The sequence below is a fragment of the Pectinophora gossypiella genome, chromosome 6 (assembly GCF_024362695.1).
Source record: "Pectinophora gossypiella chromosome 6, ilPecGoss1.1, whole genome shotgun sequence".
Taxonomy (NCBI): domain Eukaryota; kingdom Metazoa; phylum Arthropoda; class Insecta; order Lepidoptera; family Gelechiidae; genus Pectinophora; species Pectinophora gossypiella.
Genome location: NC_065409.1, coordinates 11,631,244 through 11,644,445, shown reverse-complemented (window position 1 = coordinate 11,644,445; position 13,202 = coordinate 11,631,244). Strand labels below are relative to the sequence as shown.

The window sequence follows — 13,202 nt, the reverse complement described above, 5'->3', positions numbered from 1 at the left end:
CAGCCACCTTTCGTACAACACGAAGCCGCTGCTGCAGTTGAAAAGCGTTAAGGCGTCGATTTCTTAAAGAAGTTGTTACAATAAATCGATCATCTCGCTCAGAAGTGACCCGATTCCTGCCAGATCCTGAACGGCGCGTGAACAAACCAGTCTCCCGATAACGTTTATAGACTCTATGAACAGATGACAGGCTTAGATGCAGTCTTGCAGCCACAACACGCTGACTAAGGCCAGAATCCAGCAATGCCACAACTTGGGCGGCTTCTGTGGGCGAAGTATCCATACGTTTTAGAAAAAAAACCTTTTTTCAGACGTCCCAAAGTCACAGTATTGAAATAAAAAACAAAAAGTTTAAGGATAGGCGCCAATTTTTAGTTTTTAAACGCTAAATGTACTCCAACCCTAAACACACATTTGTCTCAAAACAGTGATTCATTTCGTTTATAAGATAAACAAATGAAATTCTAATTTTGAATTTAGAATTTTCGCTTATTACTGTAATGGCCAAACTGCCAGCTATACATTTATGTATTTTTTTTCATCGTATGAATTCTTTTTTGTGTTAAATTCGGACAGAAACAATGAAAACGGAAGTGTTTCGATTTTTTTGATGAGAAGTGTATTTATTGTGGCCTATATTAAATGCACTTAATAAATGACGCTCTGGCAATTAGTTATCATATCACATATTGACATTGGCCCCGATTCCTGCAGACAGCTCCTAATTTTATTGAAATGATACCCGTCATTTTCTTATTCGCCGAAAAGGAAAGGGACGGATGATTGACAACTGTTAATTTTAAAATGAAAGAATAACCCGATCAAATTGAGTTAACAACACACGTCAAACGGGTTGCATACTAGCGACATGCCTATGTGATTAGCCCGGGTTATTTATTCATTCATACATTTTAAAATTAACAGATGTCAAATTCGTCGCTTTCCTTATCGGCGCATAAGAAATTGACAGGTATAATTTAAATTAAATCAGGTGTCTGCAGGAATCAGGGCCATTGAGTGTGAAAAGGGTTGTTGAACTCATTATAGCGTGCTTCCCAAATTAGACTATTAAAATTAAACAAAATGTTTCATAAAGTATGTCGAAATAATACATAATTATAACAACACCATTGTGTTAATATTCAAACATGGTGCGTTCTATAAAAACCACATTGAACATTTCAGCGAAAAAATCAATATTTCTATTTGATTTTCGCGCATGATAGTGACTGGTAAAAGGTGGCCATTTTAAGATCGTAATCATAAGGCCCAGATGCCTTATCCTATTGTTTAATTACTATGTATGAAAATCCGGGCCTTATGAGTTTAAAGGAATCTTCATATTCAAACTCAGTATAAGAAGGTAGTATAAGACCTACCTAGTCGCTACAAAAACTGGTGTACATAGGCGTTTTTCCCTTAGGCCGCATTCATATTTACCGTCAGGTGCTTATGGTGAAACGTATATCTACACAGGAGGTAAAGACCTCCTTTCCTTCTTCAGGCTTCATACATCTTCTCCAGATTTTTGCAGTGTCTACTTTTCCTTAGATTACCTGATATCGACAGTAAATAATAAACGTCTAAATCCTTCCATTCCAGGGTTGAAGTACCTGCACTCGGCGCGCATCCTGCACCGAGACATCAAGCCTGGCAACCTGCTGGTCAACAGCAACTGTGTGCTCAAGATCTGCGACTTCGGCCTGGCCAGGGTCGAGGAGCCAGACGCCAACAAGAACATGACACAGGAGGTTGTCACGCAGTACTACAGGTAACATACCTACAAACTTATACTTACATAAGATCACGCCTCTTTCCCGGGGTACGCAGAGATAACGGAATACCACTTACCTGACACACCACTTTCGCTGCTTCCACTCTCATCAAAGTCTTCAAGCATACTCGCCGGTTTAGAAAATCTTAACCTGGGCTTTTCTTTAAAACAACTTCATAAAATACATATGCCTCAAATTGAGTACCTCCTTTTCTGAAGTCAGATAAACATACTTACGTGCCGCTTCTGTAGTACTGTACTGGACACAACCTTCTCTCAAACAAATGAATACGGTGGGTACGGTGTAGTACCTACTAACGTGAAGTCATTACTATTAATTGGTCATATCACGGTGTCCAATTACGACGTAAACGCCTCTCGTGTCCTTTTTCCAATCGTCCATTTCCTGTACTGTCAATTCGCTCCTTATTGCTCCTTATCTTATAGACAGCCACTTTAAGTATGAATCAAATGGTTGTTAATAGGAAAAGGAAAACTGAAACTTAGAATGGGTCCAGTTTCTTATTATAGGTACGGCAAATGACTTAGAAGTCGACTAACTTCTAAATCTAAATTGATGGACTAATTATGCGTATCTATTTCTGTAACTATCATAAGTCTATTATTGTTGTGAAACGACGTGACCCCAAGGCGCTATATACTATGCCCGGCATGGTAATTATATAACTATGCACGGAACCATCGTTTCACGGTAGTAAAAATATAATAGTTGTCACGGACATTACCATTAGGATGAAATAGTTAGATCGTGGTTAATAAATGAAATATGATTACGACGCGCATTTGAAATCTCCCGTTTTAATGAAAACATTATTTATATCAAAAATATCCGGCTAAATGTCACAATTTGTCTACTTTCGATAAATGTAAATTTATTCTCTCCTGTTTGGCTCTGTTAACACTTTATACATTCTGAGTTGTAAACAGAAAATGTGGAGTTTCAGTAAGCGCAGTCATACCTACCAAAATAGTAGAACTCAAACACTCATCTCATTCTTTCTAGACATTCTAAAAGCCAGCTATTTATTTGGGCAAGGCGCATCGGAAATTGAGTGGAAACGTAGATGTTCAGATAAATTTCCCTTTGCAAAATCGAGAGCTTCGGTGGCATCCGTAAACAACGAGTAAGGAGAAAAACTCGTTTGTTGTTCAATGTCGGATTTATTTTCTTTTATAACATTAGCATGTTTCGGAGCTCTGCAGTGAAGGTTGGAGGCGTGCGGTCTGTGGGGTAGAATGACCTCAGCTCCTCTGCTCGGCTGACCGCGGGTTTGAAAGTAGGCCACGGCTCGGCTCATCTTGCTTTGTGACGAACGTCAAAACAAGATATTTTTGCAAGCTTACGTATTATCTTCTACAAAAGGACCGCTCCCCTACCTTTTTACTCTTATATCAGCAGACACCTTTATTTACTGCTGGCTTTTCTTCAGTAATAATATATAGCTGAGGGCACGAGGATCGTTTATATGTAAATAGGCAAGGAAGAAACGGTGACAATCCCTGACCTTTGGCTGACGGGTTGCCATTGTCTTCATGGCAACTATTACAGAACCAGGTAATGTTGATATTTTTGAGATAGTACGAGGAAAGAAATTAGTGTAGCGTAGGAAAATAACATGATTGTCTGCTATTTTGTCGTCTGCAAACGCGTCAAGTCTTGTTACATACGATTTCTATTCTTACCAAGAACAAAAATGTATTTGATTATGGCCAAAACGACATAAATGCGTGTATTGTGGTTACCTTTAATTTAAATTGCGTAAATTATTACAATAAGGTATTAGATGGTAATGATAAGTTTTGATTTATACTGGATCGTTTGGAGGCCTTATACTAAAAACCTAGTTGGCTAGTCACGCTCCGATTTCTGCCACTCAAACGTTTGCGCGGCCAAAAACAGTTACCTTACAAATGCTTTTTACGTGTTACGTGTTCACGACGTAGGTCATTATGTACTAGCAACACTGGCATTGAGAGAAATCAGATAAATCGAATACTTACATTATGTTTGGTTTCCATGATGGAAATTTTGGCGTTATTCACAGACATTTTGTGTTTCTATCAGCTTTTTTTAATTATTTAAACTAAATTCACAGTTCGACGGGCTGGAAGCCCGAAGGGGAAACATACTGTTTAGTTTACAATGTTTTACTTAACCACCTGAAGATTTGCAAGTCCGGTTCTTTTTTACAGAAGCGACTGAAATTCCACTTGATATTAACTCAGAATCATGGTCTGAATCATCCCCTCAGTATTCGTTACATGCAAGCCGACTTAGCCACCCCAATGTGTCGTTAGCGTGAATTTTTGTTTATAATTTGCACATCTTGAACAAATTAAGAAATAGAAAAGCATAGTGGTTCCAGCGGGTGAACTTAGAATATAAGACACATTGATTGTGGTGTAATTAATTTTCAAATTGTTTCATTTTCCAGGGCACCGGAGATCCTGATGGGAGCGAACCACTACACGGCGGCAGTGGACGTGTGGTCAGTAGGCTGCATTTTCGGAGAGCTGCTTGGCAGGAGGATCCTCTTCCAAGCGCAGAGTCCAGTACAACAGGTGAGAACCGCTTCACAAAACAACACTTTAATGCAGTTTGTCGGTTCTAGAAGTCCAGAGCCTACTAAAGCTGGGAAAGCAGTAAAGTCAAGCCAAGAGCGGGATTTTGTTTGCGAAATCAAGTGTAAGAAAGAAATAGTGGTGAGCCGTATTGCCGTCTATAATGGTCGAGCCACCTGTGTTAGTGAAAACTGCACTTTCGATAAATTAATAACTAATTGGTGCGAGTCCGGTACCGGGGTTCGAACCAGCGCTCCCCGATTGAGAAGCAAGGCGATGAACCACAAGACCACAGTGACTACATGTTTTGTATCGGTATTACATGTGTATGTCGTGATGCAGTTGGAGTTAATAACGGAGCTGCTGGGCACGCCGTCGCTGGAGGACATGCGGCACGCGTGCGCCGGCGCGCGCGCGCACATGCTGCGCCGCGCGCCGCGCCCGCCCGCGCTCGCCGCGCTCTACACGCTCTCCGTGCAGGCCACGCACGAGGCCGTGCATCTGCTGGCGCAGGTAACCTAACCCTACATACACACATCTTAGCCTGAGACAACTTGCACGATCCGAGATGGATATTATGAATGATATGGTGACAGGTTACCTGCTCATCCGAGAGGATCAGTCTGCTTACGATATCTCCGGTATGAAAAGCTTCACGAAGAATCTCTTCTGGATTGCCAGAAGAGATAAATATTGTAAATGAAATCTGGGTTAATGCCTCCTTGATTTCTCCCGAGTTTTGCCAACACCGTGTGTGGTAAATTCTTCGCGATGAAGACTAGAACTAGATAGATGTAACTATCTAGTTGAACACCAGTCAGGTGTCGTGTGATTTCACGAATCAAACGAAACGTAATTATCTTTACTCTTCAAAAAGTTAACACAAGCACATTTCCATAACACGCCAACCATAAAATTCCAGATGTTGGTATTCGACCCGGCGAAACGCATTTCGGTGGTCGATGCTCTAGCGCACCCGTACTTAGAGGAAGGCCGCCTGCGCTACCACTCGTGTATGTGCAAGTGCTGCTACAGCGCGCCGCCGGCCGCCAGGCATTACTCGCCCGACCTCGAACCCGTGGCCCCGCATCCCTTCCACGACGGCTGGGAAAGGAAACTCAGCTCCGTGCACCAGGTCAAAGGTACCAGATAAATTGAGATTTTTGTCCCCAGGATTCGACTCTACAGCTTTGTTGGAAAACTATGATGTTCTATTTAACTCATTCACTCATTTCATTTAATACGTAAAGTCATAAAACGCCCAAAATTGTTTAATCTGATTCGCATATTTGTAGAATCCAACCAACTTCTTTCATCTTTTCTCGGGGTTACTAAAGTTTCATATTGCCAAAATTAGTTTTTTCTTTTACTGCGAATTTGAACTGTTTTTTTCTTGATTTGGATTTTCTAACCACTGGGCAGAATGTCCCTTTCAAAATAAAATTACTTTATAAATAACACTCTTTAACGCTTAAAATTGTATAAAGTCATGAATCGGTTTACAAATCTACCTATAAAAAACAAACCATCTTCTTTATATTATTTTCTTTATTGCAATCGTAAACATGAATTATCCTCCCCCTAAACCCCTAAAATACAAGTGCTATGTCCATGAAATCCGCAGAGGAGATCCACAAGTTCATAGCGGAGCAGCTTCAGACGTCGCGGGTCCCTCTGTGCATCAACCCGCAGTCGGCCGCGTTCAAGAGCTTCGCAAGGTAAGGCGCCGCCACAACCGCAACCACGCAACAACCAACCGACACTAGGTGATTTCTTTGCGATACGTTACCTAGAGGACGTCTGGATTGCTTCCACGGCCTGGCAGGCTATTCTCGTGAGTGGAACTTGTTGTGGTATTGATTGGCTGATTGAATTCTTGTGTAGTAGATAAAATCTATGAGATTAGAGTTCGTAAACAAATAGCCAAAATGCAAGCATATTCGGTTTGTCAAGAAACTTGAGACTAAAATTTGGTCCTTTTTTATGTTGCATGCATCACTATCTGTGAATATAAATAAAATAAAAGACTTTCTTTTCGTTTCCTTTTTACAAACTATATTGATGACCGTGCTATGCAACAGTCCAATCAGCACGCCGATTTCTATCTCGTACCACAGCTACGTATCTCACCACGACATAATGCGTCTACCTATCCGTGTCAGCACGCCAGACCGCCTCTCTGATGTTTAGCGACCACCCGCACCCGAAGCGCCACTCAGCGTGTAGACAACACTGCTTCCTAACTGCTCACCGCCATTGACGCTACTCTTGAACAAGCTAAGCAATAGCTACGTAGTTTTTTCTTGCACATCTATTATTAAAATACAGTTCCTTGTTCTTTGTTTTGGAATTATGCTGATAAAAAAAAGTATTGATACACGGGCTAATTACCATTTGTTGTTGATGTAGCGGGTTTTCAGTGTTGTCTCCACGAGTAATAAAGAAGTCGTAAAAGCAATAATAGATGAATAAAAGCAAATGGTCATCACAACTAGGTGTGGCACGGTGCGATCTGTCAGTGTTTGCACGTCAGTGTCCGTTTCAATGTACATAAATGTACTTTATTAGTGTTTCACTATCTCGTGATCGACTCAATGCCTGAGACAGGCTCCAAATGTTCGGTGGTCGCGGAATTAGAACCCATGTCAACGTTGTCGCCTCCCTACGTCTCCCTCCCCGCCTATTGTAGTTGTTTTGCAGTAGGTAACAGTACGTTGTGCGTTCTTTTGTGCAATAACACGAGCCACTTGTGTACCGACGGGCCGATTTTGCCAGTGCCCGATTTGTGCATGGGTTTTTTTTATAATTGTTATATCTATGTTATCTCCCCGCTTCCCAAGCGATAGTTTTTGTACATATAACGCCGCTGTTTTCAAGTCAATCAACCCTCTTGAAATGGTGGTGTTTCCCGCTTTCACTTAGCACCGCTGTTCACCCGTTGGTAGTGTAATAACATTCTGCTTTTTCTGTGTTTGCGACAGCTCTAGAGCGGGTTCGAAAGCAAAAGTTTGTTCCCCTTTCAAGACGGCGGCAAAAATACTACTGCTATCGCCCGTGATATTTCTGTGCGCGGCATAGTGCGCCACAGCCCCAGTAAGCGCTCCGCACGCATACCTGTGTTGTCCACGCGCGCTCGCAGTGCCAAAGGGACCGCGCCGCCACGCGTTGCATTCGCGACACGCGTCGGGTTGATACTCACGCGTTGCATTGCCTGTCACGCGTAGCTTTGATAGTCTCACGTGGTGGACAATAGCTGCGTTGTAGCGCGGTCTTACAAAAGTCGCGCGCGAGCACGCGAGGGCGCTGTTCGATAAGGCAACACAATTTTGGAAATTACACCTAGATTTCATTTATAAAATTTTATCTTAGAGCCCTTGATCTGTAAATGCATGCGTTGCCTTCGCGATCGGCGTCTTTTCGTAATTTCAAAAGGGTTGATCATTAGATAGCTCCGTCCTTCTCTGGTTCGGTTGCAGTGCATGCTTTCTGATCCATACTGTTTCTGGCTTGATATGTTGCATATTTTTTATTACACTTATATATTTTTATGAGCCAGCTAGTCATACAAAAAGGGTTTCCATTCTAATATTTATATTCAAAAATAAACTAAAGTTTTTTCAAGGGTAGAATTAAAACTCAAAAAGTATTGAGTTTTATCCCTAAATTACAAATGTACTTGAAATGTATGGATCAGATTATTATCACTGGTGCAGACATAGTGGGGTCTTATGGTGTTCTAAGTAAAAATGTGTTTGATACTTGTTTCGGAGATTATGGAACAAGTTTTAAATATAATTGGTCTGCTTAGAGCGCGTCGTAGTGCATGTGTAGAGAGAGCACAGTGCCCGGCACTTGGTTGTGGTGAATTATTTTGTAGATACAAGTAGTTTGACCTGTGATGAAGTTTTGCTATAAGTTTTATAATAGTTACAAGTCTTGATATTGGATTGAAGAAAGATATTTTGAATTTCAATATTTGCATGAATAACATGGTTTGTTCGATGGAATACGCCACGGTTGAACATAATATTCCGTAAACATAACATTTCAGACCACTCTGAACCTAAAAATCAATTTTGCTTTTTGTCATTTATTTAACTGGATGCACATTTACGTTCGCAAATGCTGAATTTGCTTTTTAAGAATGCTTAACGTATTCTTTTTAAACTGCGTTCCTTATTCTTTTTTAATTATTAAACTGTAAAGTGAAAACCGTGGCGTGTCCAATCAACAGCCGTGAAGTGGCGTGGGTGTGGGTATAGCGAACGGTAAGGGCTGTTGTAACAGCGTGTTATGTTACAGCTCGTCAGTGGCCCACCCGTCCGAGTTGCCGCCGTCGCCGCATCAGTGGGAATGACGCGAGTGCCGGCGCGGCTTCGACAAGCGACGCGCGGTCTACTCCGACTCACGATGAATCTACGCTTGCAGACGCCGCCGCCGCACGCATTTAGGTGTAATGGTGTCATAGCGCGACGCATACTGGTGCATTTTGTATTAAAATCTAAGAATTATCGTTTTTTTTTAAACTTGGATGTTAAAATGTCAAAGTATAACTGCTCAGTATTGTAAAAGAGCTATTAAATTTGTTTTGACTGTAGTTGGATTCATATTTGCAAGATAATTGACAACCTAAGAGTCAGCTTTTATTAACCACTTGTGCTGCTCCGCTGTGGGTTTAATATTGAATGATTTTCACCGATGCACCACTGTGCGCCGGCGCAACATCCACATAAACATCGCTCGAAACTTTCATATTTTATAATGTATTTGTGCGTTAATTATTTCATCACGTAATTTTTTAAGTTCTAACTGTAATGTGACAAATTCATAATTTGAATGTAAATACTGTAATAGAGGCAATGATTTTTCAAGAAAAAGTATAATATGTTAAATAATTGGTGTAGTTTTCTATTGACATGATGATAATAATACATTTTACTTAAATTGATGTGAGAGTCGGAAATAATTAGCTATTTTGACTCGTTATTTTTCAAATTGTATAAAATATACCGAACCATACCTCATTGCGATAATAATGTAGAAATTGTATAATCGATTTGTGTAAGCGTTGCGACGAGCATTTTGTGAAGACTGTATGTACTTTATATAAATGTAGTTTGTATATCACTGTGTGCATTTAGTTGTGTTCTTTACGAAGTGATCGCTGCAACGTCGTTTTATCCTGGATGTGAGCAAGGCAGCTTAACGCTACGTGTGGCGCCACTACCAAATATTTTTGTCCTATACGTTTGATAGCGTAGCGCGTAGATGTGACTAGTTTGACATAGTCGGTTCGGTTCGTTGTAAATATAGATTATAGACCGAAAAAGGACACAGAAAGGGAAGTTGTTACGGACAACAATTTTATACAACGAAAATTGAAGTCGCAAATGTGACTGGTTTTGTACGGAAAGATGAAAAGGTCGGAGACAGTAGGAATATGAAAGCTGCTCAGCTTTAAAAGTAAAGGAGACGTGACGACGCGACTAAATAGTCGCCAGTTTATAAAGTAAATTAGAATGTTAAATGTGAAGCTAGAACATGTGGTTCATCATACAAATGAAAACTTTCCCATGCAATCTAAGCTAAATAAAAAAAAACATACAAGCGCCGAACATGCCATTTTTATAAGCATGAAAAAGAGATAAGCTTTATATAGGATTAGGCTATTTCATTTATCTTCGCGATTCCAAATAATATGTAACATTTAATATGTGATGTAGTAGGTTTCGATGTGAATTGTGTCATGTATGTGGACCTTACAAGCAATTGAAATTGCAATATGATTGATACGACATAGTGTTGGTTTTTATTTTATACGATGGACTTATAATTAATTTAGTATGTGTTCTGTATTAAAGACGGGCGCGCGGTCGCGGGCTGTGACGTCACGCGCCCGCGCCCGCGACTCGCGCCCCCTCTGTATCATAGTTATTGTTAAGCTTACTCCTAAACACCATTGTATGTAACATCGACTGAACAATTTTACGTAGTTAGGATAGATAGTATTAGAAATATTCAAAACTTAAATTTACTGATACACGGCGATGGTATAAATAGCAAATTTATAATAATATGAGTAATTTTCACGTACTATCATTGCAGTAGTGAGATAATGTATAGCGAAGTGTTGTAAATGTAATGGATACATGTGTATTTCAAGCATTTATAGTTATATTAGAGGTTTGAAATAAGTATACTGGAGTGTTAGTGTGAGTGATAAGGATTATTTTTATCGAAGATGATAATTTTTCGTACTGTTCCAAAATTGATGTTTCTTTGTGTTAAAGTAGGTTCGGACTATGTATCGTCGCGCTGAACATATTACTAGAATAGAGAGACTTCGTGTGAGTGTTAAGAGACGTCGTAGCCTTAAAACTAGTTCAAAACTATATAAAATATAAAAAATAAAGATGTAAATAAATAAAACCGTACCTAGTATTAATGTTAGGCTTTAGTAACGGTTTGGGAAGTAAGCCGATGTAGAATACCCACACACGTAGTTAGGCCTCTCCGACGGACCATTTGATGACAAATCTTTGTTCTCTATTACCATTGTAACATAGATAATTCTTAAAAGTTTGTACTACCACTAAGTTTATTCTAATTCAGTAATTGATGAATATCTTAGTTTAAAAGTCAATGAATGGTCCTGACGAGAAGGCTTCGATGGTACAAAGGAGGTGGCCCGCGTCCATTCCCGATTCCCTCTGCGAATACGGTTATAGAAGAAAAGTCGAGAATACTACCACGGAGTAACTAATACCATGAAGGACATAAGGGCGCTCTACCTAAAACGCGCGCAAATGGAGCGCCGTACTAACTGTCAAAGTATTCATAATGTTACGATACAGCGTCACTAGATGGCACTTATTTCTATATATGAGCTAAACGATTGGCGACCTCTAGTTACTCCATAGCGAAGCAGAGTAATAATAAACTACCGTCCCTATCCATACTACAATAAAAGAGCGTTGGTAATAAATCTAAAATGTATGTATACGTAATGACATTATAAAATTGTCATATTTGACCGTGTTTGTAGGGCGAGTGGCGGAGTGTGCCGGGCCGCAGATACCCACCTTGCCTTATCTCATATAACTGTCACTGTGATCCGTTAGGCGTAATTATTGGAGTCATACAACACACCCGCATCCATTCTCTGTCATGTACATATAGCAGGGTAACACGTTAATTTCAAGTTGGCTTGCGATTCGCTTACCTCACCGCTGGGCGAGGGCACCTAACACATTCGAAAACTAGGCGATTGGATGTTTGTAAATAGAGTTGTAACGTAGAATACATACTATTGGGAACATAAGGAGAGTAGATTTCAGACACGCGTTCGATGTCGTAGCGTTTATAGGCCGCACTGAATCCCAACTGAAAGTGTCCCGGCCGCTAGCACGCTTCTTATATTATCTATTTTAAATGTACGTATTGCGTTTCCAGACTTTCAGAGATCTCGTATATTTTAAGTTTTAAGTACACGACTGTTCATTTACACACAGGTGATCTTTAGTATTTAGGACATCACGTTTGTAACTCGTTTGTCTACGGTCAGTCACAGCTTTTATACTATTGTTTGTAGATTAGCAGTTGCACTCGAATGCTTTCACGGAGGCACGTCGTGTAAGGAATTACTCCTATTTTTTTTTCTTGTAAATATTAGTAGTAGAGTTATGGGACTTAAGATGCCTCTGATTTTAGTTTGTGTTCAATAACCTATCCACTTTAGTTTTGTACTCTAATTACATGTCATATAATTATAAAAAGTAAAAAAAAAATACAAAATATGAAATACATAATTTGTTTTCTGATATACTATGTCTATGATAAATTTTGTTTTAATTAACCAGTCGTCATGTAAATAGTAGATATTTCGTGCACTGATAGTCGTTTTTAAGTTACTCTTAATTTTTAAGTATTGATATCAAATGGCTGTATTGATTCTCGTTTTAACGAAGCCGAAGACACGACATTCACTATAAGACTAGCTGGATTGTTTGCTTTGCGTTAAACTGTCGACTTTTCCTATGTATAGTTGGATTTAGTTAATTTTCACATGACGGATTCGACAAGTTTGTGATTACGTTTGTCAGGATGATACGGAGAGCCAAGACAGGATGTAAATGTAAATATACTTGATAGTATCTGTCGCGTACGGAGTTAGTTGCATTTTACCATTGTTGCGAACTGCCAAAACTATTGTAAAAATTTTGTAGCGTTATGTACGACGCGACCACATGGTGAAGGTACAATCTGTCGGATATGCCCTTCATACAAGGCTGAATAACAACATTATTACTTTTCCTAGATTTCATAGAACAAGATATTTGTATCATAAATAATACAGTGTACCGCACAGGTAACGAAGGAGCTATGTTGTTATCTAGCCTGGCGAGATTCCCATACTTGTGACCTTAGGTGGACAGTTTGTAATCTTACTTGTGTAGTTGGTTGTACGTAGGCGCGACGTCGCGGAGTAGAGCTACCGCGCGCTCGCGACACTTGTAACAATAAAACTACTGCATAATTATATCAACGTGTTTTCTTTCCTCACCTTTTACTTAACACTTTCATGGACAGACTACGGGTTAACCTTTCAATTATAATTTAATACTTGGAATCTGATTATCGCGTCTATAAATGTGTCCCTGAAAAGGTTAATAGTTTTATACATAAATACATAATATCAAGTGCTTAGACGATGCAATAAACGCGCACCTTTTGTATGATTGGTAATCGTCTAGATAAACCTCCGGTCTGCGGAGGTCCGTTTGCTCTATGAGATAAACGAATTTATTGTGCAAAATCTGTTATGGTAGGTACGATTAAAACCTAA

At 39.8% G+C, this 13,202-nt stretch overlaps 1 protein-coding gene across 4 annotated transcripts in view; it reads left to right on the top strand.

Annotated features, from left to right (window-relative positions):
* Positions 1 to 12,898, top strand: part of LOC126367542 (serine/threonine-protein kinase NLK) — a 77,255-nt gene extending 64,357 nt beyond the window's left edge. Inside the window, exons 5-11 of one of the 4 annotated variants that reach the window (XM_050011116.1) lie at positions 1,603 to 1,771; positions 4,231 to 4,357; positions 4,700 to 4,870; positions 5,280 to 5,499; positions 5,982 to 6,075; positions 7,339 to 7,450; positions 8,660 to 12,898. In XM_050011116.1, coding sequence (XP_049867073.1) covers positions 1,603 to 1,771; positions 4,231 to 4,357; positions 4,700 to 4,870; positions 5,280 to 5,499; positions 5,982 to 6,075; positions 7,339 to 7,435 — 878 coding nt within the window. In that variant the 3' untranslated portion in view covers positions 7,436 to 7,450; positions 8,660 to 12,898. Of the gene's footprint in view, positions 1 to 1,602; positions 1,772 to 4,230; positions 4,358 to 4,699; positions 4,871 to 5,279; positions 5,500 to 5,981; positions 6,124 to 7,338; positions 7,451 to 8,659 lie in introns of those variants that run through there. The other 3 variants (XM_050011117.1, XM_050011118.1, XM_050011119.1) reach the window with 3 other exon arrangements.
* Positions 12,899 to 13,202: the final 304 nt, after the last annotated feature.